The 22,218-nt window shown below is 33.0% G+C and overlaps 1 protein-coding gene across 1 annotated transcript in view; it reads right to left on the bottom strand.

Annotated features, from left to right (window-relative positions):
* Positions 1-22,218, bottom strand: part of tup (LIM1_Isl and LIM2_Isl domain-containing protein tup) — a 75,186-nt gene that overhangs the window by 7,980 nt on the left and 44,988 nt on the right. The window contains exons 2-5 of the mRNA XM_076540002.1: positions 13,702-13,888; positions 7,584-7,888; positions 1,079-1,380; positions 379-585 (exon numbers count right to left, since the gene is read on the bottom strand). Coding sequence (XP_076396117.1) covers positions 379-585; positions 1,079-1,380; positions 7,584-7,888; positions 13,702-13,888 — 1,001 coding nt within the window. The remainder of the gene's footprint in view (positions 1-378; positions 586-1,078; positions 1,381-7,583; positions 7,889-13,701; positions 13,889-22,218) is intronic.

The following is a 22,218-nucleotide window of genomic DNA, read 5'->3' as shown; positions in this document are numbered from 1 at the left end:
GGAACTCAAGTTGAAACTCAAGCTTGCTATTGAAAACTCAAGTTGTCTATTTGGAACTCAAGTTGAAACTCAAGTTTGCTATTTGCAACTCAAGTTGTCTATTTAGAACTCAAGTTAGAAGTCAAGTTTTTTATTTGTAACTCAACTAACCTATTTGGAACTCAAGTTGAAACTCAAGTTTTCTATTTGTAACTCAATTAACCTATTTGGAATTCAAGTTGAAACTCAAGTTTTCTATTTGCAACTCAAGTTGTCTACTTGGAACTCAAGTTGAAACTCAAGCTTGCTATTGCGAATTGAAGTCGTCTATTTATAACTCAAGTTCAAACTCAAGTTTTCACCAGTAGAACAAAAATGACAAAAAACATATTGAATTACCTGTGACACTAAATGATGAAAAGAAGGCGTGTTGGGATCTAGCCTATCCAGATCAGTATGAAGAGCAAAGTCAGAAAGAGCTTTCCAGGGTGGCTGATAAGCTTGCACTTCGAGTGGCGTCATTCCTATGGAGCTCTCGTGTCGCACTGGACTACTGGCCACCATAGGAATTCCGTGCATTCCACCGAAGCCTAATTTACGGCCATCCTGAAACAAAAAATACCTGGATTCGTTAAACTATTGCTAAATCATCTTCATTTTAGACTAACATTCATACAATCGACATTTTCTCCGTCAATTTTATTCGAAATTTTATGGTTCGTTTTCTTAACGAAATAAATATGTGAAAGGCTTAATAAAAACCTGTTAAATATCATAAAAGTTGTCTATCATCTTTACTGAATGATCTCTCATTTTATGATGGCACTCAAACTGCTTTCAATAAAATTACCATAAAAACGTAAAATATAATTCATACAGGCTTAATAAAAAACAGATAAATTTAAAAATTGACGTATTCAGTGAAAATTACCGTGTGAAATTTTTCATAATTTTATTATTGCAAAATACGCACAGTTTTTAATAAAATTACTGCAAGAAAAATTCACAAAAATAAAAACTGAAACATGGCTTCGATGAAACGAAATTTTAGATCTTTTAATCGATCGATTAAGTGTTTCACTTTTTTTTTTGCACTCACCTTTTCCTGCATCTGCTGCTTCATAGCGATCGTTTTTTTCTTATCCTTGCATCGTTTATTTTGGAACCATACCCTAATTACTCTGGGGCTGAGGCCAGTCATTTCGACCAATTGTTCCTTCATCAACGCATCCGGTCGTGGATTGGCGGCGTAACAAGTTCTCAAAGTGTGAAGCTGCTTCTCGTTCAAAACAGTGCGAACCCTGGTCGGTTTTCCGTCAGAGCCGCCACCGCTTTTATGGCCGCCCGATCCTCGAGTGCCACCCACGCCTGCTTTATGCGATCCACTTTCGGATCCGGAATCTGCAACAAATTTAGAAATATATCAAAACTGATGGGAGTCAAAAATAATAATGATGTATGTCAGAAAGGAAAAGAATTTTGGAGTGAGTCAAAAATCTGATCTAATAATAGAACCACGTCAATTTTATAATTTTATTTGTGATAATGCAAGAGATATGAATTTTCTTTGATATCAAAATTTTAGACCAATTTTCTCATATTTAATAATGTACTAATATTTGACTGCTTTGAACTTGATTTATCTTTTACTACTTCGAACTTGACTTACTTTCGACTACTTTGAACTTGATTTACTTTTGACTGCTTCGAACTTGACTTACTTTCGACTACTTTGAACTTGATTAGTTATTGACTGCTTTAAACTTGATTAATTACTGACTACTCCTATCTTGATTAATATTAGACCACTTTCAACTTGACTAATATTCGACTGCTTTGAATTTGATTTATTTTTGACTGCTTCGAACTTGACTTACTTTCGACTACTTTGAACTTGATTAGTTACTGACTGTTTTAAACTTGATTAATTTCTGAAAATTTTACATGAATTTTCTCATATTTAAATGACATTTGAAACTTATCAAGGTGTGAGTCTTAGAATTTTTGTGTCGAACCAGAATTTTTTTATAAATATTACAAATGATAATTTTTGCTTTATTTAACTTTCGCTTTAATTATTACTTTTCATGCAAAGTACCTCTGTACCAAATTAAAATTTTGCATAAATTTTACAAATGATAATAGTACCATGAAGTGGTTAATATTGAAACTAATTCAGTATGGTATTCTCAGTAAAGAAGTTATTACGAAAGCAATCATGATCCTTTAATTAGACAGAACAAGTAATTAAGAGGGAAAAAGTGAAGCTACCAAGGGACTAAATCAGGAGAATGCAGAGTAGAATGCCAGAGTGCGACTGTCTTCCTAACCGGTCCTGTGAAACGTTCTTTGCCAGCTAATGGGAGATCCGGATAGTGATTCAATATGGCGGATGGAGAACGCGAAGACGAACATGTGCGTATTCGAGAGAACAGAGACAATATTTTCGATGAGCAAACTTTGACCGATTTACGTGATCGGTATTCAGGCCGACAAGGTACAGGCTCTTTTGAAATTATTTTACAACGCAGTTTTAGATCACTTTCGTAATAGTTAACTTATTTCATGTGTTTGTATTGCGCTTAATATTGGAACTTAATTTGTTATTTTATATTGGAATTTCATTTGTAAATTTTTTATATGTACTGGTATTTAATTTGTAAAATATTAAATGTATATTAGAATTCAATTTGTAAAATACTCGATATGTATTAGAATTTTATTTGCAAAATATTTAATGTATATTAGAATTTAATTTGTAAAATATTTGATATGTACTGGGATTTTATTTGCAAAATATTTAATGTATATTAGAATTTAATTTGTAAAATTCTTGATATGTTTTGGAATTTGATTTGCAAAATATTTAATGTATATTAGAATTTAATTTGTAAAGTACTTGATATATATTGGAATTTAATTTGTGAAATATTTAATATGTATATTAGAATTTAATTTGTAAAATACTTGATATGTATTGTAATTTAATTTGTAAAATATTTAAAATATATTGGAATTCGATTTGTAAAATATTTCATATGTATTCTAGTTTAACTTGTCAAATAAAAATTAATTTGTAAAATATGTATTCAACCTGTAAAATATTTAACCTAATCTAACTTAACCTTGTAATATACCTTATAAAATATTTAACACATTGTAATTTAATTTGTAAAATACACTGCAGTTAAAGTTAAAAAATATCATAGTTCAACTTGCAAAATCCTTATTCCTCTAATGCAGCTTATAAAATATTTAATAAAAACAGTCCCTTAATTCATCAAACATTTAATCTCATAACTTATGAGACACTTAACACACATCATATTTTTAAAAATATTTATTAATATAAAATATTTAATACTAAAATTCAATTTCTAAACTATACATATTTCCTTGGAAATATTTATATTTCCATTCCCTCGAAAGTGATCGAATAAAAGATCCCTATAAAGTTCACATAATCCTTGTGCACTCGACTCTGCTCTCTAATTATTACTAGAACGACCTTTACAATCGAAACAAGCGACGCTTCGATATTAGGGTATTTAATGGCTGTATACGGTAGGTTCTACAGTGTACTACACGTTTTATCGCATCCATTATCATCTAACGAACTAAAAATTGCCTGATATTTATGTCGGACGAATCTTCGCTCTATCGAACAGCAAAGCCAACAAGAAAAAATAGCATCGAAATTTTTAGGTTCTCCCTTGTCGCATCGATCAGCGACGAGAAAACGATGGACTCGAAAAAAAAGAGAGAGAGAATTCAGGAACCTTTCGGACACTTTTTCAGCCGGCCAAACAGCGAAACCCATATGTAAACGGCTGGACGAGGGACGAGCGTCGAATTTCATTAACTCCCAATTAACGAGTAATAAGTAACTCGTGCCGCGATAAGGATCCAGTTTCCTTGGCGGTGTCCTTCGGAAGGATTTGGTAGCCGCACGAAATCGAATGTTTGCGGACGGTAAGACGAAAAGGCGAACGAGCAAACGAAATCCTGCGTCTATTTTTGCGTCCTAACCAAATAAGCGGCTACAAAGGCCACCGCGAGAAAAAGCAGATCCAAAATAAACAATGGTTATCTGTTCTTTAAAAATGTCATTGAGATATTAGAATTTCAGATTTGACTTTTCGGAGGAAAATTTTAGAGTGGAATTTTCGGAGAGTCCCTACCTTACCGACGGAGGAGTTAACCTTAAAATTGGTAAAATTGATAGCTTGTAATTTCTTGTGAAAATATTTTAGTATTTTTATGTGGTTTCAATAATTAAAGTAATAAATGAATAGTAGTATTAGATCTCTTCAGGTATATTTAGTCTCTCATGTAACTTGCTGTGACAATACCTGAAAATTCTCAGGTCCTCAAATATATTTAAGTAAGTCTAGTTTCAAACTAAAAATGACTGGTTTCAAAATGTGAACAATTTTAGGAGGACACATTTTGAAGACCACATAGTAAAGTAGCTAGCAATGTAACTTTGAATAAATTTTTCTCAAATTTAAATGTTAGACTGGTTTCAAAATGTGAACAATTTTAGGAGGACACAGTTTAAAGAGCAGATCGTAAGACAACCATATAACTTTGAATAAATATTTCTCAAATTTAAATTTTCTTAAAAATTGAGTATTAATCGGTACACCCGGTATAAACAGCAAATTGCATAATAAGCTTAGATCAGTTAACCGCATAACTGACAATTAATGTCTTGTTTGATTACAATTTGTTGCGCTTTGAGAAAATATAAACATGCATCGATTTTCTTGGAATAAATTTTAGTAATTATCTGTTAGATCGAAGGTGACGGCAATTATTATTAATGAGAATATTACGCCATTTGTTGGTAATAGCGGCGTTCTCCGAGACTACCTGTTTGATGTAAGAGTTTGCTCTCCAAATGTGCCCAGAAGCGAAAGACTTGGTTTGGAAAGAATAATTTATGGATGTTTGTGAGTCTTTTAAGTAGCTTGATTGGTAATTTAGGAATAGAATTTTGACGATATTTTATTGGTAAAGTGACGCATCGTATTTTGGGGAGATTCTAGGGGAAATTGGAAGAAGAAATATATGGTGGGAAATTATTAATTAGGTACAGGTTTATTGTTTATTAGTTTGTCTGATGAAGGGAACTTAAAAATTTAAGGTTTTAGGGATTTGGTGATTTGGTGATTTGGTGATTTGGTGATTTGGTGATTTAGTGATTTGGTGATTTGAGTATTTGAGTTTTAGAGAATTCTGTTCTTTGGTAATAAGGAAATTACAAATTTTTATAATAAATTTAAAAAACTCAAAAATAGAAAATTTACAAAATACAATAAGAGCTCCAAAATTGTCTCCATCCTGTAACACGAAAAATTCCGAAAAGTCCTATTCACAAAATCTTCTAATCCTCCCCCAAAATATAAACCAAAATAGAATAATTAACTCCTAAACAATAAATTCAAAAAAGTCGCAACATAAAAACCTAGAAACTCTGTATCTTTCAATCTCGTACCGAAACCACGAAACAAAGTAGAATAATTAACCCCTAAAATCGAAACAACCTCTGAAAGAAGTAAAACCAGCAAAAATTAACAGATGTACAAATTTGTCGCCGCAAGAGAATTCTCATTTCGACAGGGTTCGAGCTCGTAAGAGGGTCCCATTAAACCGGCCAGAAAGGAAAGGCCGAACGTCGGGAATTGAATAAACCTTCATAAATAAAAAAAGGAGAATGAGAAAGAAAATGTGAAAGAGATCGTGCGTAGTTATGTACCACGGTAGTTGGCAGAGAGATGTTACATTTGACACCTCGGCTCCTCTCTAAAGAGTTGTCAAACCACTGGTCGCGTCCGTTCGGTGGCCCGTGCTTTCGTGCATCGGAAAAGACGTTTAGGCACAGCGATTTCCATCCAAAAGGAGAAAAAGGCCGGCCAAGTGACAAACACCATGGAAAATACGTAATTGTTTACGGGAGAATTAGGAGAGGACCCGTTGCTCTCGCGTCACTATACAATTTTCAATTATCACCGATTAACCAGCGTGGTGCCACGTCGTTAGAGCGAACGTCCAAATGTAATTTATCGTTGGCACATGTAAATAATGAATTAGTAATACGGTCCTTGTGTAGAAATAAATCATCGAACCGCGGAGGGCCATTGTTGCCCCCAAGAATCGGAAACGGTAGCATTTCACCGTTTTTTGTTTCTGTTTGAACTAGCGTGTTAATTTCAAAATTGGTAATAAAATATCAGTTGGTGCAGGGAATTATTGCGTCGGCGGAACGTTGCGGATTACGTTGACAGGGGCACAAAGAGCAAATTTGCGAAAGGGTTGCGGGGGAAAAGCTCAAAGGGCCGTTGCGACATCATGGTGTTTTGTTAGGATCACGAGTCATAATTAGGTGTTGATAATTGAAGCCGTTAAGTCCCGAAAGGCTTGACCACTTCCCTACTACGGGATTACACGGGATCAGTGCTCCTAGCCTTACTAATATGTCCGTGCACACATATTGCATGGATTAAATGTCTAACAGGGATACCATCGTAATTTAATTATGTTGTGTTACGGTGTAAAGGAAATTAGATCGATATCTTGGATATCGGAAAAATATTTTATTTTGGACTCCTATGTCTGATTTTAATTTTACGAAGGTGCGGTGAATTTTCATGGTGAAAGAATAAACAAAGTTAGGGTGACGTTAAATTATTTACTATTGTGTTTTATTACATGTGTCAGAGAGTTTAGGGTCAACAGGAGTGATTGGAGTCATTATTTATTGAACCGAATTGTTATTCACTACGAATAACTTGATTAATATTAGTCTATCTTCAACTTGATTAATATTGGACTACTTTGAACTTGATTTATTTTTGACTACTTCGAACTTGATTAGTTATTGACTGCTTTAAACTTGATTAATTTCTGACTACTCCTATCTTGATTAATATTAGACTACTTTCAACTTGACTACTATTCGACTACTTTGAACTTGATTTATTTTTTTACTACTTCGAACTTGACTTACTTTTGACTGCTTTGAACTTGATTAGTTATTGACTGCTTTAAACTTGATTAATTTCCGACTACTCCTAACTTGATTATTACTAGACTACTTTCAACTTGACAAATATTCGACTGCTTTGAACTTGATTTATTTTTTTACTACTTCGAACTTGACTTACTTTTGACTGCTTTGAACTTGATTAGTTATTGACTGCTTTAAACTTGATTAATTTCCGACTACTCCTAACTTGATTATTATTAGACTACTTTCAACTTGACTAATATTCGACTACTTTGAATTTGATTTACTTTTGATTACTTCGAACTTGACTTACTTTTCACTACTTTAAACTTGATCTATCATTGTCTGCTTAAAACTCAAATAATCTTCGACTACATTAAACTTGAATAATTTTTCACTCCTCCTAACATGACTAATTTGTCAAAAGAATGTTACACACATACAATTTAGAGAATGAAAGGTTCAAACACATCACACTATCTTTATTCCATACTTGATCAAACTTAAACTACCGAATATCAAATTGTATTACCAAATTTCAAATTGAAAACGTAAAAGTTCTAATCGCGTAACACAAAGAGAATTTCTGTACCTGATATCGAGCCGTCGTTCGGGTGCAGATGATGATTATTATTCATAAGGGATGCGTTGTTGTTGTTTTCACTTCCCGGAACACCACCAGGTCCGGAACAGAGTTTTCCACCCTCGAGAACATCGTGGTCGTGTCTACAGAAGAGGCCATCTTGTCTCAAGGCAAATTCGTCGCCAGGTACCAGTTGCCTCATGCAAGCCGAACATCGGAAGCACTTTATGTGATAAATTTTGCTTTTTGCTCTCATCACGTAATCGTCCTTACTGAAACACTCACTACACTTGTCGCACTTCGTCCCGAACAACCTGCAACAAATTTCACTTTGTAAGTGAAATTATTCGCTTTCGTTTTTAATATTAGCGATGTGGTCGCGTAACACGAAATGTGACTTTTAATGTTACTAATGGCGAATGTCGCGTTTTGGAACACTTTTTAACTGCGGATGCGGTTCATAAACCACATGTTAATATTAGAGGCAGAGGCAGAATATAAACAAATTTTTGATAATATCAGGTGGCAGCTGTGGTTATACCACTACAAAATAAATACAAAACAATCTTTTAAAATAGAATAGCAATACGGTAATAAAATTATGTTAAAATTAGTCAATAAATTAATAATTATTAAAAAGAAGTACTCGTATTTAGAAGGTTAATCTTCTGTGACTTCAGTGACGTAAGATAATATGAAGAAATTTTATTTTTACGTTACTTTTAATTTAACATATGGAAGTATTTTTAACTTTAGCTTCAAGTTTATAAGTTTCTATGTTAAATGAATTAATTACTGCGTTAAATATGTTGGTAATTTGAGGTATAATTGTGTTATTCTCAGTTTCAAGCGTATTATTAATTTCTGTATTAAATGCTTATTGTAGTTGCTAATTTCAGTTCTAAATGTATTATTAATTTTAATTTTTAATATATCATAAATTTCAGTTTCAGATGTACTAAAAATTTCAGGTCCTAATGTGTTCTTAATTTCAAAATCAAATGTATTATTAATTTCTGTTTAAAATGTGTCTATGATTTCTATTTTAAAAGTGGTGCTAATTGCAGTTTTAAGTATCTTATTAGTTCTTATTAAACATTATTTTTATGTGTTAGTATATAATTAGAATATTTTATTACTAAATTGCGGTATTTTATAATATATTGTTGTTACAAAATAGTTTCAGTATAAAATCATTATTCTTTTTATAATTTGCATTATTATTATTGTAATTCGTATTTTATAAATTTTGATTTTGATCTGTGATGATTGTGCTCGCATGAAATTGTCATTTTTCTAATAAAATACTTACAAACGTTAAGTAAAATTTGTTAGTAAATCAAAAAATTGTATAAAATTGTATAAAAGTGAATAAAATTGTTTAAAACTGTATGAAATCGAACAAAATCGAATAAAACTGAATACAGCTGAATAAATTTGAATAAAATTGAATAAAATTAAGTAAAATTTAGTAAAATTTAGTAAAATTGAGTAAAATTGAGTAAAATTGAGTAACATTGAGTAAAATTGAGTAAAATTGAGTAAAATTGAATAAAATTGAATAAAACTGAATAAATTTGAGTAAAATTGAATGGAGCAGAATAAATTTGAATAAAATTGGATAAAATTGAGTAAAATTGAAAAAATTGAGTAAAATTGAATAAAATTGAATAAAATTGAATAAGACTGAATAAATTTGAGTAAAATTGAATGGAGCTGAATAAATTTGAATAAAGTTCAATAATACTGCATAGAGTTAAATAAAATTGTATAAATCTGAATAAAACTGAATAAAGTCAAATAAAATTGAATGCAATTGAATAAAATAAGTAAAACCGAATAAAATAAATAAAATCGAATAAAATTGAATAAACCACTAAACTCATTTGAGTTCCAGAATTCACGCATGCACACAACGATTTAAAAATCACTTAAGCTTCATTTTGCAATGATTAATTAGTTCCTTGTAATTAAATTGATTTAGATCAATATGATCCACGAAATCTATTCATGCCGGTCCAGCATGAGGTGTCTAAAGTCTCATTAATTTCGCTAAATATCGTAATTGAAATTACCATCTTTCACTCGTAAATGTATTTATTGCCCCTATCGGCGTCAACCCTCGTGTACACGTTTGCATGAAATTTCACTTGCACGCCGTATCGAGCAGTTAATTATCGGTTTTTCAGCAAGGTGTACTCGGGTTCGCCTATCCGAGTTCGATTTCTCCGAACGAGGTAAATTGCATTCATTAGCGGTACCTCCTAAATTGTCGAATTTTATTAAATAAAAGTTCTATCCGATGCATAATTGGCTCTGACGGTAACCGGCTAATGATCAATCGCTCCATTAATTACATTACCGAGTTCCATCGACGGTTAACTAAAATAGGCGTAGAACAACGTTGTCTTTTCCGAGTAACGTGGTTCATTCGTGAATTATGAGAAAGAAAAGATACTCGTAAACGAAACGATCATAAATCATGCTTTATGGCTAATAATTGACAACTGCGTTGGAGTCGAGCGGCTATGTTCTATTGTCGTCCGCAATTTTATTTCTCTCGCGTGCGTTATGCTATTAGCACGTGCTATAGTGGCTTGTGTATGTCACACATGCTGTTACTGCAATTATTCAAAATAGCATCGTTTTATTTTTTAATGCGTTTACAGCCAAAATGTATTAAGCACATAATATTGATATAACTGAAGCATTATGGGTGTATGGAAACTGTGTTGAAGAAACGGATTTTATTCGTTTAATTTGCAAAAAAATGGGAACGGTAAATTTTAGGATTGACTCATATTACGCAAGTCTGCGTATCATAGATCTAAATTAGTATAGGTTTATGGTTTCATAAATCTGCTTTCATATTTCCACATTTCCATAGATCTGCGTTTTCCATCTGCGATTTGCGTTTGCATATATCTACATTTTCATAGGTTCACGTGTACATAGGTCTCCATAGGTGTACGCTTTCATAGATCTGTGTGCCACAAGTCTACATCTCCATAGGTCTACGTTTTCATAGGACTATTTTTATAGGTTTACATTTTCATAGATCAACATTTCCGCAGATCCACATTTCCACAGATCTACCTTCACATAGATCCACGTCTTCGTAGATCTACGTTTCTGCAGGTCTGCGTTTTAACTACATCCCGATTTCCCTGGATTCAGTATTTCACTGCTATGCGATTGCTCGAGATGTTTAATCGATTTCAAAGCCAATGCACGGATAAAACACGCGTACGGTTAGTTGCGAAATAAAAGAGTATCCTTGAAACTCACAAAAGATCTGTATCGGAAGCTAGGATCTTATATTAGGAGAGTTCTTCAAATTATACAAGTTGACCCTACGTACCTGAGCGACAAACCTATGAATATCCAGTCAGGTAAGCCAAACGTTTATTATCCGGTCAGAAGGTAATAAAATCGTGGTTTCCATAGTGACACAAACTTTCCGGACAACCAATATCCCCAGACGCGTCTGCAAGGTCTATCGGTTCCAAAAGAACACTTGGTTTTCTCTATTTTTGTCACGCAGACAACGCAATCTATTCGTCGTTTCGACTTGTTCGCTTTGAACGAGAATTCGCAAAGGGTTCGAGCAAATACTGACGCAAAGAACGCTTCCAAAAAAGCCGCAGAAATTTGACCTGTCAGTGGTTGGACTTTAAATAGCGGCGTCAGTGGTCGTCGTGGAAGGCACTAGTTCGACATCTTTCTGTCGCTCGGTTGAGAAATACGTGGACTGTTACGGAATTAATGAGACGTTTGTAAAAGTTGTACCGTGATATTTTCAAGAATCGAAGTGATGTAGTTCCTTAAGGAATCGATACCGATTGATACGGTTTTGTAAAATAACCCTAGTAACTCGAAAGCGTATTTATTACAGAAATGGCGGAAAATGATTGATAGCGTGATCTTTACGTTTGATTTAAAATGGCGACTTAAGGAGATGTTATTTGCGAGTATGGTTGTCAAGGTATTTTATGAGAAGTATGATTATCTGGATAGTATATAAGAATATGATTATCGAGGTATTGTGCAAGAAGTATAATCTAGATATCTAGATATCATGTATCAAGTATGATTACCAAGATATAATATTAGAAATATGATTATGAAGATATTATGTATGAAATATGATTATCACGTTATCTAATAAGAGATGGCACTCAGTGTTGAGCGTACATATGTGTTATATACTTGTTCCACAAATACATGGAGAGTTTCACACAAACTTGATGTACATATTAATTATACTATATTGAAATATCATTAGAGTTACAATTTCAATTTTAAATTAGTGATGTACTAATCTGGATTGTTGACGCAACTGAAACTTGACCTAACTTCATCCAAAACCATTTGCAAAAATTTGACGTTATTAATCGTTATAATATAAAAGAGATTTAGAAAATATTACTAAATATACAAATGTCTAATTTTTCAGAAGTCTAAAACCGTCCGATGACAAACTCATACTTCAAAACCAGCTTTGTCTTTATTCTCTAACCTCTAAATAATTTTATTTTGTACATTCAGTGTTGTCATTCCTTAATTACAATATAATTTATTTAAGCAAGAACCAATAATTCCAACCCGTCCCTGCCAAATTTACTCGACAGCCTCTACATCGAGGATCACCCAGAAGGAAACGTTTTACCCGGGTTGTTTCGACTTTTCGAGCGTGGCGACAGAGACAACAAACAGTTGTCATCGGTGTCTCTCTGGGCTGGCAAATCCGTGTCGACCGGATATGCCAGTCTTCTTCTTCTTCTTCTTCGTTTCGGAGGCGTTTCGACGTTCGATGGATCAATGCAAATAAACCGCCTGTCCCCGAAAGAGAAAAATATTTGGCGCAGGTTGCCCCGGGTTGTCGATCGATCCGCTTCGAGTTTTAAAAAGTTCTCGTCTTTCTTCTCCACTGTACTCGTTTTAAACTTAAAACTTTGGGGATTTGAGAATTCGTGAATATAGAGATTCAAGGGTTAAAAATTTTAGATCTTGAAAATCTGGGAAATGTTAGAACTTGGAAAAGTTTTGAAACTTGAAAATTTGAGGATTTTGTGATTTGAAGATTTGAGAGTTCGTAAATAAATCCGGAAACTTTGAAAACGATTTGCAAGCTTAAAAATTTGGACAGTTGAAAATTTAAGAAAATCAGCTATTTACGCAATTTGTAAATGTAAGAAATTCGCAGCTTTAAAAACTTGAGAATTTACGAATTTATCGATTTAAAATTTGATAACTCAATAACTCAAAAATGTCTAAACTTGCAAATAAGTTCGAAATGCACAAATTGAAATGTCTAAAAAAATTTGAAAATTACAGAAATCACCTCCGTCATTAATTTAATTAAATTGAATTTCCCGCCACGTGAAATCAAAATGTCCGATTCAAGCAATATTCAAACTTCGATTTGTAAGACGGTTGGCGCTCACTCTAGGTTAAAATCACCATCGTACTCGTTTGTTTTGGCCCTTTACGTAACATCAACATTCGGAGAGACATTAATTCTACGTTCAATTCCGTGAGTTCGATGCAACCACGTGTGAACTGTACTTTTTTGTTGGCGTTGTGTTTCTCCGAGCGCACACGGTGGCTTCTGGTCCGTGTATCTCAGATAAAAATACACTGAAGACACCCTCTGTCAGTTCTTACTTTCATCGTTTCTCCCCTTCGCTGTTGCGTCTCTCTTTTTGTTCCTCTGCAATCCCATCGTTCGCGAACGCCGTTCGAAAATATGTCGATCTCGTGAAATAAATTTCACCGTAAATTATATCGGTAAATGTACCGGCGTACTTGTACTTTGAAATTAAAAATAAAATTGGAAAATAAATAAATAAAACATAAATTAATATGTGTATTAATTTTTTATTTCCATTGAAAGTGAACGCAGGTTTAGTTGTGCGACTTAGATCTTTGTGAACCGATCATTTGAAGACTAAATATTTCAAGAATTATTTTTGGGGATTTTTGAGAACTCTGGCGGAAAATTGATAAATTGATAAATCGAAGGTGTGCTCCATGAATTTTCTACATTTTTGCATTTTTACATTCTTCCATTTTTAACATACACATATATTTTGTAATTGTACAGAAGTTTAATATAATTTCTTACCTGACATAGTCTCGTTTGCAGTAAGTTTTTCCATCCCGAACAAAACAGGTGCAGTGTTCGTCCAAAAATTGTTGGCACTCCGCACATTTCAAACAAGCGGCGTGCCATTCCAGATTTGGTGCAACCCGCAAAATCCACTGGTCATGTATTCGTCCACCGCATCCCACACAGTGCGAGCTTGTACTCTCTGAAAATAAAAGAAACACCCTTCAAATACAGATATCAAAGGTACGCAAAAATTTTACTTTCCGCACGCTCTTGCTTTACTTTGGTAACAAAATTTGTGCAACGATATGATTTTTTTTTTGTAAAAATATATTTGCGCAACTTGGTGGACGTATGTGTATAATATATGTTATTAGAATTTTTTTCATATGTGTACGTTATTAAAATTTTTTGCATGTGTGTATGATATATGTTACTAAAATGATATATGTTATGAAATGTTTTGTATATGTTATATATGTTATTGCACATCTTTTTAATATATGTTATTATGACTGTTATTGCATATGTATATAATGTCACATAATATATATTATCACAACTATTATTGTATAATACACATACATATAATACATATATATATGTTCATAACATACACTGCTATAACTCAATAAGAATATAATATGCATTATAATTATTATTGCATGTGAATATAATGAACATATATTATTATGTCTGTTACTGTACATATATGTAGTATTTTTATAATTGTTATACATACATGTGTATAACAGTAATATATGTGTCATAAATATATGTGTGTAATGTGTATTATTATATCTGTTATTGTACGTGTGCATAAGATATATCATTATAGCTGTTGTTACATATCATAACACACGCTATGCATATGTTCTCTATACGTTGAAAATTTGTATTACTTAATAACAATCAAAATTTACTTCCGTCATCCATAGTTAGTCATCCAACAGCTAGTTCACTATTAAAAATAATTATAATCTGTACTAGCAAAAACAACAGATACTAGTAAAAATTGTAATCATTCATAATGTTATATAATAATCGATTATTATAAAAGTTCAATTACAATGTCATCAACAACCTTTAAAATTAATTACAATGTTATTTACAGTCACTGTAATATTTTGTAAAAGATGTAAAAAATTATCTATTTAATCAACGACTACAATAGTTCATTAATTTTTAAAGTCAGACAATTGAGATATAAAACCTATATTTTTTTTAGTCAGCTCTGTAAACATTATTTGATACCACAAAAGAAAACTTGACTATATTTTTAAATTTATCAAAAAGCAACCTTTAAACATTCAGCACCAAAAAATGAACCTATAAAAAGAGACCCACTTTAAAAATAAAATGCTCGTCGAGTGTCAGTCATCGAACAGCCATCTGCGTAAAACAATTCATCTTCACGTCTTTCTTTTATGTCCGAACGCATCGAAAACGCGTAGCTCGAAGCCGCGCGTCATTTGTGCCGTCAATACGGACACTTCTCGCGAAAATTACAGTCATCATCTTTTGTTTCGAGACCGGGATGCGTGCAAAAAATTGGGCAAGTCGAGATTTCAGCGAGTGCCTATTGATAAGGAGTGTTTTAACGCGTCGGAAAGAACAGAAGGGACTGAAGGACCCCATTGTTGAGGAGATCTGATTTACCCGTCGCAACCCTCGTGCGGTAGGAAATAATGCATGAGCGGGGCTTAAATATGAAATACTACTTTTATTTCGTGATGTTTTACATAGTATTGACTGTCGTGTTAGAATAGGTGAAGAGGTTATTTTTATTTTTGAGGTATTTTTATTTTTACCGAATTTCATCAAATACTTTTTGCAAGATTTTGTTTATAGTAAGAGGGTATTTTATCAAGTGTAACGCATTGACTATCATATTAGAACTGTTGAAAGTTTGATTAGGTATTTTTATTTTTTATGAATTATAACATACAATAACATATGTGATTCAGAAATTTGAAAATTTGAGGGATTGGAAATTTGTAAGTGGGGTTTAGGGAGTCCCTTATTGAGGGAATGCAGCATTCAGAGAAATTTAGGGTAATTTAGAGAAATTTCTGGAGATTTAATAAAATGTAAGGAAATGTAAGGAATTTAGGGAAATTTGAGAATATTGAGTGCAATTGAAGGAAATTGGGAATTTTAATACTTGAAGGATTTGTGCACTTTTGGAATATTAGGAAATTTTCAAATTTCTGAAACTAAACATCTGAAACATCAGAATTCTAATGTTTTGAAGCTAAGTGTTTGAATTTTTGAGGAAATTCAAAAACTTGTGAATTTGACAATTTTTTAATTTCTGAATTTTGCTATTGGTATATTCGCAAATTTAAGAATTCAAAGATTCGATATTCTGTCATATAGAGACAAAGAACTATCTGAATTTAGGTTAAGTTACACTGCAGGCTGTGTCAAAATACCGAAAACTATCTCCGAAGACTCTCCATTACTGTCAAAAACAATAATAGTAATTACGATCAAATGGTAGTCGTAATCTCAAACTTGTAGACTTGAAAATTTATAAATATCATAATTTTACGATTAGTAAATTCAGAAATGTAGCAACTCAAACATTTGACATTTCTTCATCCAGAAACAAGGAACTACGTAAACCTAGATGCAATTATTGCACCCCATCAAAATTCCAAATCCCCACCTTGAAAATTCCCCATTCCTGTCAAAAACAGCATCAGTATATTGCAAACTTGCATAACTTAAAACTGTAAAATTTTCAAAATTTGAAATTGATAAATTCGCAAAAAATAGGAACTCAAATATTCCATATATTGTCACCCAGAAACAGACCACCTAGCATCAGTCACCGCATCAAAGTCCCAAAACCCTTCCTACAAAATTCCCTATTGCCATCAGAAACAGTAATAAGAAATTTCAAACTTGCAGCCTTGAAAATTTACAAGTTTCATAATTTTGAAACTGATAAATACTGAAATCTAAAAACTCAAAGATTCCATATTCTGTCACCCAGACAAAAACTACCTACACCTAGCATCAGTCACCGCATCAAAGTCCCAAAACCCTTCCTACAAAATTCTCTATTGTCATCAAGAACAGTAATAAGAAATTTCAAACTTGCAGTCTTGAAAATTCACAAATTTCGTAATTTAAAAATTCTGAAACCTAAGCTGTCATATCCTGTCACTCAGAAACAAGCTACCTAAACCTAGCATCAAAGTCCCGCAGCACCTTGAAAATCGCAATTGTTCCGTGTCCCTAATAGCGATTACCGGCATCGAAAGTAACTAATCGTCGAAAATACGAAGGAAAAGATGAAGCGTCAGAGGAGAAAAAGGTAGAAGGAGGCATAGATGTGGCTGCCCCACTGTTGGCGGATCGTTCTGAAATTAGTCGGCGCGTCGTCGGGGCGCGTTTGCGCGCTGGCTGTACGCGAAACCGTGAAAAGAAGAAATCCTGACAAGGGTGGGAAAGACGAGAAAGAGGGGAATGGTGAACACAGAAGGACGAACAGGGGACGAAGTTGGGCGGTGCAGATTCAGCTCGGTAGCTCGAAACTCCGCCCAGGTTTGCCGAGGTTGAAACCATCGAGTCGGCGCAGGTTCTTTGCCTCTTTCGCCGAATGCATTTCTGCTTTGCACTCGAGAGTGCTGGAGTGCCTCCCGACGAGTCTTATCGTCGAGTCGGCGAGAGATGTTCGATAAATTTCGGTGCATCATCCCCGTCAGCCCATTCTACTCGCCCTTAAATCTGACGCCTGTCGTAATATTGCTCTGAACGGACCCCTCGCAATTCTTATTTCGATTATTTAGTACGTTCTTCCATTTTAGTTGCGATGGTCTTGGTTTTTTAGGTGAGGTTTTAAGGTTGCTGGTACGAGGAGGTGTGGGAGGTGGGGATTTGCGGGACTGGGGATTTTGTGGACTTGGGGAGGTTTTAGGGACTGAGATTTTGGAGAAGTACGGGTTTGGGAATTTGAAGTGTAGGGGTTTCGGGAGTTTAAGGACCTTGAGATTCAAGGGTTTGCGAGTTTGGGAATTTGGGAATTTAGGATTTTTGGGGGTTTTTGAGAGTTTGGGAATTTGGGATTTGGGAGATTTGGGATTTGGGAGATTTGGGATTTGGGAGATTTGGGATTTGGGAGATTTGGGATTTGGGAGATTTGGGATTTGGGAGATTTGGGATTTGGGAGATTTGGGATTTGGGAGATTTGGGATTTGGGAGATTTGGGATTTGGGAGATTTGGGATTTGGGAGATTTGGGATTTGGGAGATTTGGGATTTGGGTGATTTGGGATTTGGTGAATTGGGAATTTGAAGATTTCAGAATTTTAGAATTTGGTAGTTTGGGAATTTGAGAATTTGGGGATCTGAAGGTTTCAAAATTTGAAATTTTGAGAATTTAGGAATTTGGGGATCTGATGGTTTCAGAATTGGTGGATTTTGAATTTCGAAATTTGTAGATCCAAAGACTTACGTAATTGAGAATTTAAGGATTTCGAAGTTTGTGAATTTAGTAATTTGAGAACTTGGGAAATAGGGAATTTGGGAATCTGGCGGTTCCAGGATCTGTAAATTTATCATTTCGGAATTTGAAGATCTAGGGATTTGGGAAACTAGAGATTTAGATATATGGCAATTTTAGGATTTGGAGCTTCAGCGTCTAGAATATTTAAGAATTTAGAGATTTCAAGATTTGCGAATATGAAAATTTGAGGATTTGAGCACAGATAACAAAATGAGTCCCTACGGGGCTCAAACGCCATCTTGTGAGGAAGAAAATAAAAAACTAAAAAATGATCGATATTTTGACAAAAGCAAACTACTAAAATTTTGCTAAATAAAGTGTAACATCTAAAAGGTAGTTCTATTGTGTCGTAAAATGAAATATAACATCTGAAAGATAGTTCTAGTGTTCTGTATAATGAAATATAACATCACAAAGTTCTAATATTTCACAAACTAAAATGTAACACCTAAAAGATAGTTCTTCTTCTGTTTCGTATAATAAAATATAACATCTCAAAGTTCTATTATTTTGCAAAATAAAATGTGACACCTAAAAGATAGTTCTACTTCTGTTTCGTATAATAAAATATAACATCTCAAAGTTCTAATATTTCACAAACTAAAATGTAACATCTGAGAGATAGTTCTAATTTTGTTTTGTATAATAAAATGTCACATCTCAAAGTTCTATTATTTTGCAAAATAAAATGTTGCACCTGAAATATAGTTCTAGTGTTCTGTATAATAAAATATAACATCTGAAAGTTCTAATATTTCACAAACTAAAATGTAACACCTAAAAGATAGTTCTAGTGTTAAATTTATCGAAACACCATAAATATAAAAATAATAAAAATGAACTCGCTCCATTTTCAAAGTAAACTATACTACTCGGCACCAGTACACCTTTATTTATTCAAAAATCAAATTATAATCGCAGTCCAGAAAGAAATATCGCGCCAACAGTTGCCAAACTGCATATCTATCGACGTATTTAGGTGACAATAAGTTTCTCTCGAAACTATTTCACCGCATTAAAATGTGCTACTATCTTTCAGTGACGTAAATGCCACCAATGAAATATGCAGCAATGAATATTGCATAATGGCGTCTATAAAGAGACAGCAACTACATACGAGGAATTATATGTGCAATTTGAGTCTTGCTCGCAGTTGCGACACATGCAACATTTGATTCATAGAATCTATCGTGAAACACGAGCTACTAGTTCAGTATATGTAATTGACATGTATATAAATTTTGTATATAGCCTTCGGAATGTTATATTCGTTGTAAATAACGTGGAACTATGTTCTGGGGAATGAGTTATAAAGTGAGGTTAGAAATACTTGTTACAAGCGATAGTATTTTAAGTGTTGATATTGTTTATTTGCTTTGTAGTTTGCTGTGAAAGGTTTAAGGTATTGATGTATTTTAGGTTTTGGAGGAATGTGTAGATATGAAAGTTTTGTATTTGCAAATTTTACAGATTTTTAGAATTCTTGAAATTTTTCAATTTCTTCTATTTTTAAAATTTTTTAAACTTTTCAAATTCTTTACATTTTATTAAATTTTCAAATTCTTTATATGTTTTAAACTTTTCAAGTTCTGCAAATTTTCAGATTTTACTAAATTTCCAAAATTTATTACGTTTTCTAATTCTTTCCATTTTCCAAAATTTCCAAAATTTCTCAAGTTTTCCAAATTCTCCAAATTTACCAAATTTCTCAAATTCCCCAAATTCCCCAAATTCCCCAAATTTTCCAATATTCTCAAGTTTCCCAAATTCCCCAAATTTACCTAATTTACCAAATTTCTCTTCCTCAAATTTCTGACATTTCTCAAATTTCCCAAATTCCCTAAATTTTCTCAAGTTTCCCAAGTTTACCAAATTTACCAAATTTTACAATTTTCTCAAGTTTTCCAAATTCCCCACATTCCCCAAATTCCTCAAGTTTCCTAAATTCCGCAAATTTACGAAATTTCTCAAATTTCCCAAATTCCCCAAATTTCCCAATATGTATTCTGCAGTTTCCCAAATTCCGCAAATTTACGAAAATTCTCAAATTTCCCAAATTCCCCAAATTTTCCAATATTCTGCAGTTTCCCAAATTCCTCAAATTTACCTAATTTACCAAATTTCCTAAATTTCCCAAATTTCTCAAATTCCTCAAATTTCCCAAATTTTCCAAATTTCCCAAATGTGTCAAACGTTATTAATCTTTCAAGTTTCTAACTTTGAAAGCCCAAATATTTCAATCTTCAAATTTCCTAAAGTCCCCACCTTTCAAATTTCTAAAATTCTAAATTGAAAAGTTTAACCTCTCTATCTCCTTCATATTTTAATTATTAAATTCATTCTTGTTAAAGTCACATGTGATTAGCAATATATCAAGCTCTTAAACTATTAAATTTGTAACTTATCTATTGAAAGACCATTGAATCACTCATTACTCGTATTAAATACAGAATTAAACTTCTATTAAAATTATACATTATACAATTCAGTTCGACACCTAAAATATTAAACTACGTTTAAGCACACCATTCAATCACTCTTCTCTTATTAAATATTAAATATCACTTCTATCTTTCTATTTGAAATTATACGCAAATAGAAGTACAATTTCTAACCTATAAAATACACGATTTTATCATTACTCTCCTACTGAATATTAAATTCTATCTAAAACCACACGTGGTACACGTAAAAGTCTAATTTTCACTTCTAACCTATAAAATACGTCATTGAATCACTGTACTTCTAATACTAAATTAAATTTCAACTTCTAGCAAATTTCTATATGTAGCCATATGCAATTCTCGTAAAAGTCCGAGTCTCAAAATATTAATCTTCGTTTCGAACTAACCTAATACACCATTGAATTATTGTTCTTTTATTAAATTGGATTTCAATTTTTATATTTTTATCTAAAGTTATATAAAATATTTTTCATTCAAGCAAAGTAAAAGTACGGGTCTTAAAATGTTAACCCACCTTTCTAACCTCCAGAATACGCCATTTTTGCTCTCCAATTGAATTTTTATTTTTCTTAAGTTTCCACAAAATTTCCATATAAAATCACATAGAAATCAAGTAAAAATTCGACTCACGTTAATCTACATTTGTAACTAACCTACAAACTATTGAATCACTGCTCTTCTAATAAATTTAAATTTCAATTTTTATATTTTTATCTAAAGTCAAAACCTTAAAAGCCTCAAATTTAGATTTGCATTTCTAACTTATAAAATATATCTCTGTATTACCCTCCCATTAAATATTAAATTTCTATTTCTATAAAGTGTGCACAAAATTTCTAGACAATAAAGTCGCACGCAATCCACGTAAATGTCCAAGTCACAAACTGTTAATCTACATTTCTTCGCTATTAAAAGACCATTGAATTGCCCGTAGCTGCGCCTAATATATGTGTTGTTGGTCACACATAAAGGGGGTTAAATCTTATCCACGCGTGGTTGAGGGCTTCCAGGGTGGTCGTAAATCTCAACCCTTTTTCCACGCGCATTTACATCTGGCTGTACGCGCGGAACAAAGCAAAAAGACTGAAAACTCATCTGTAAGCTTATCCGCGCTATCGTGTACGCCGCGTGTATGTTCTTCTTATTTTCCAACCGGTCAGAAAACGTTCGAGGGGCCGTGTTTTTACCGGTTTCGAGGTAAAACTTTCGTGAAGTCGGAAGCTAAGCCGGATGGTGTTTGTTCCATCGTAAAACTTACAGTGTCTCGGACCCTCCCATACTTTATTTATTTTCTCCTTTACTCGTATCGTTATCCGATATTTATCACTGCTTCCTTTTTAGCTTTCAAGGTGCATTTGCCATTTCATAATTATGCGTATTGAAATTTCAGGTGCAAAATAAATTTAGAGTATACATTAAGGACGCATAACTTTAAAGCACTCTGTAAGGTAATTAAAAATTGTTTTCACCCTCTAGAAATTTATATCGTGTATAAAAGGTGCTGTCAAGTTTTATTTAATTTAAATCAAGGTTAAATTTTAATCAAGCTTAA

Source organism: Megachile rotundata, chromosome 15 (genome assembly GCF_050947335.1).
Source record: "Megachile rotundata isolate GNS110a chromosome 15, iyMegRotu1, whole genome shotgun sequence".
NCBI classification, from domain to species: Eukaryota; Metazoa; Arthropoda; class Insecta; order Hymenoptera; family Megachilidae; genus Megachile; species Megachile rotundata.
The sequence above is the reverse complement of the archived record's forward strand: the minus strand, read 5'-3'. Positions and strand labels throughout refer to the sequence as shown.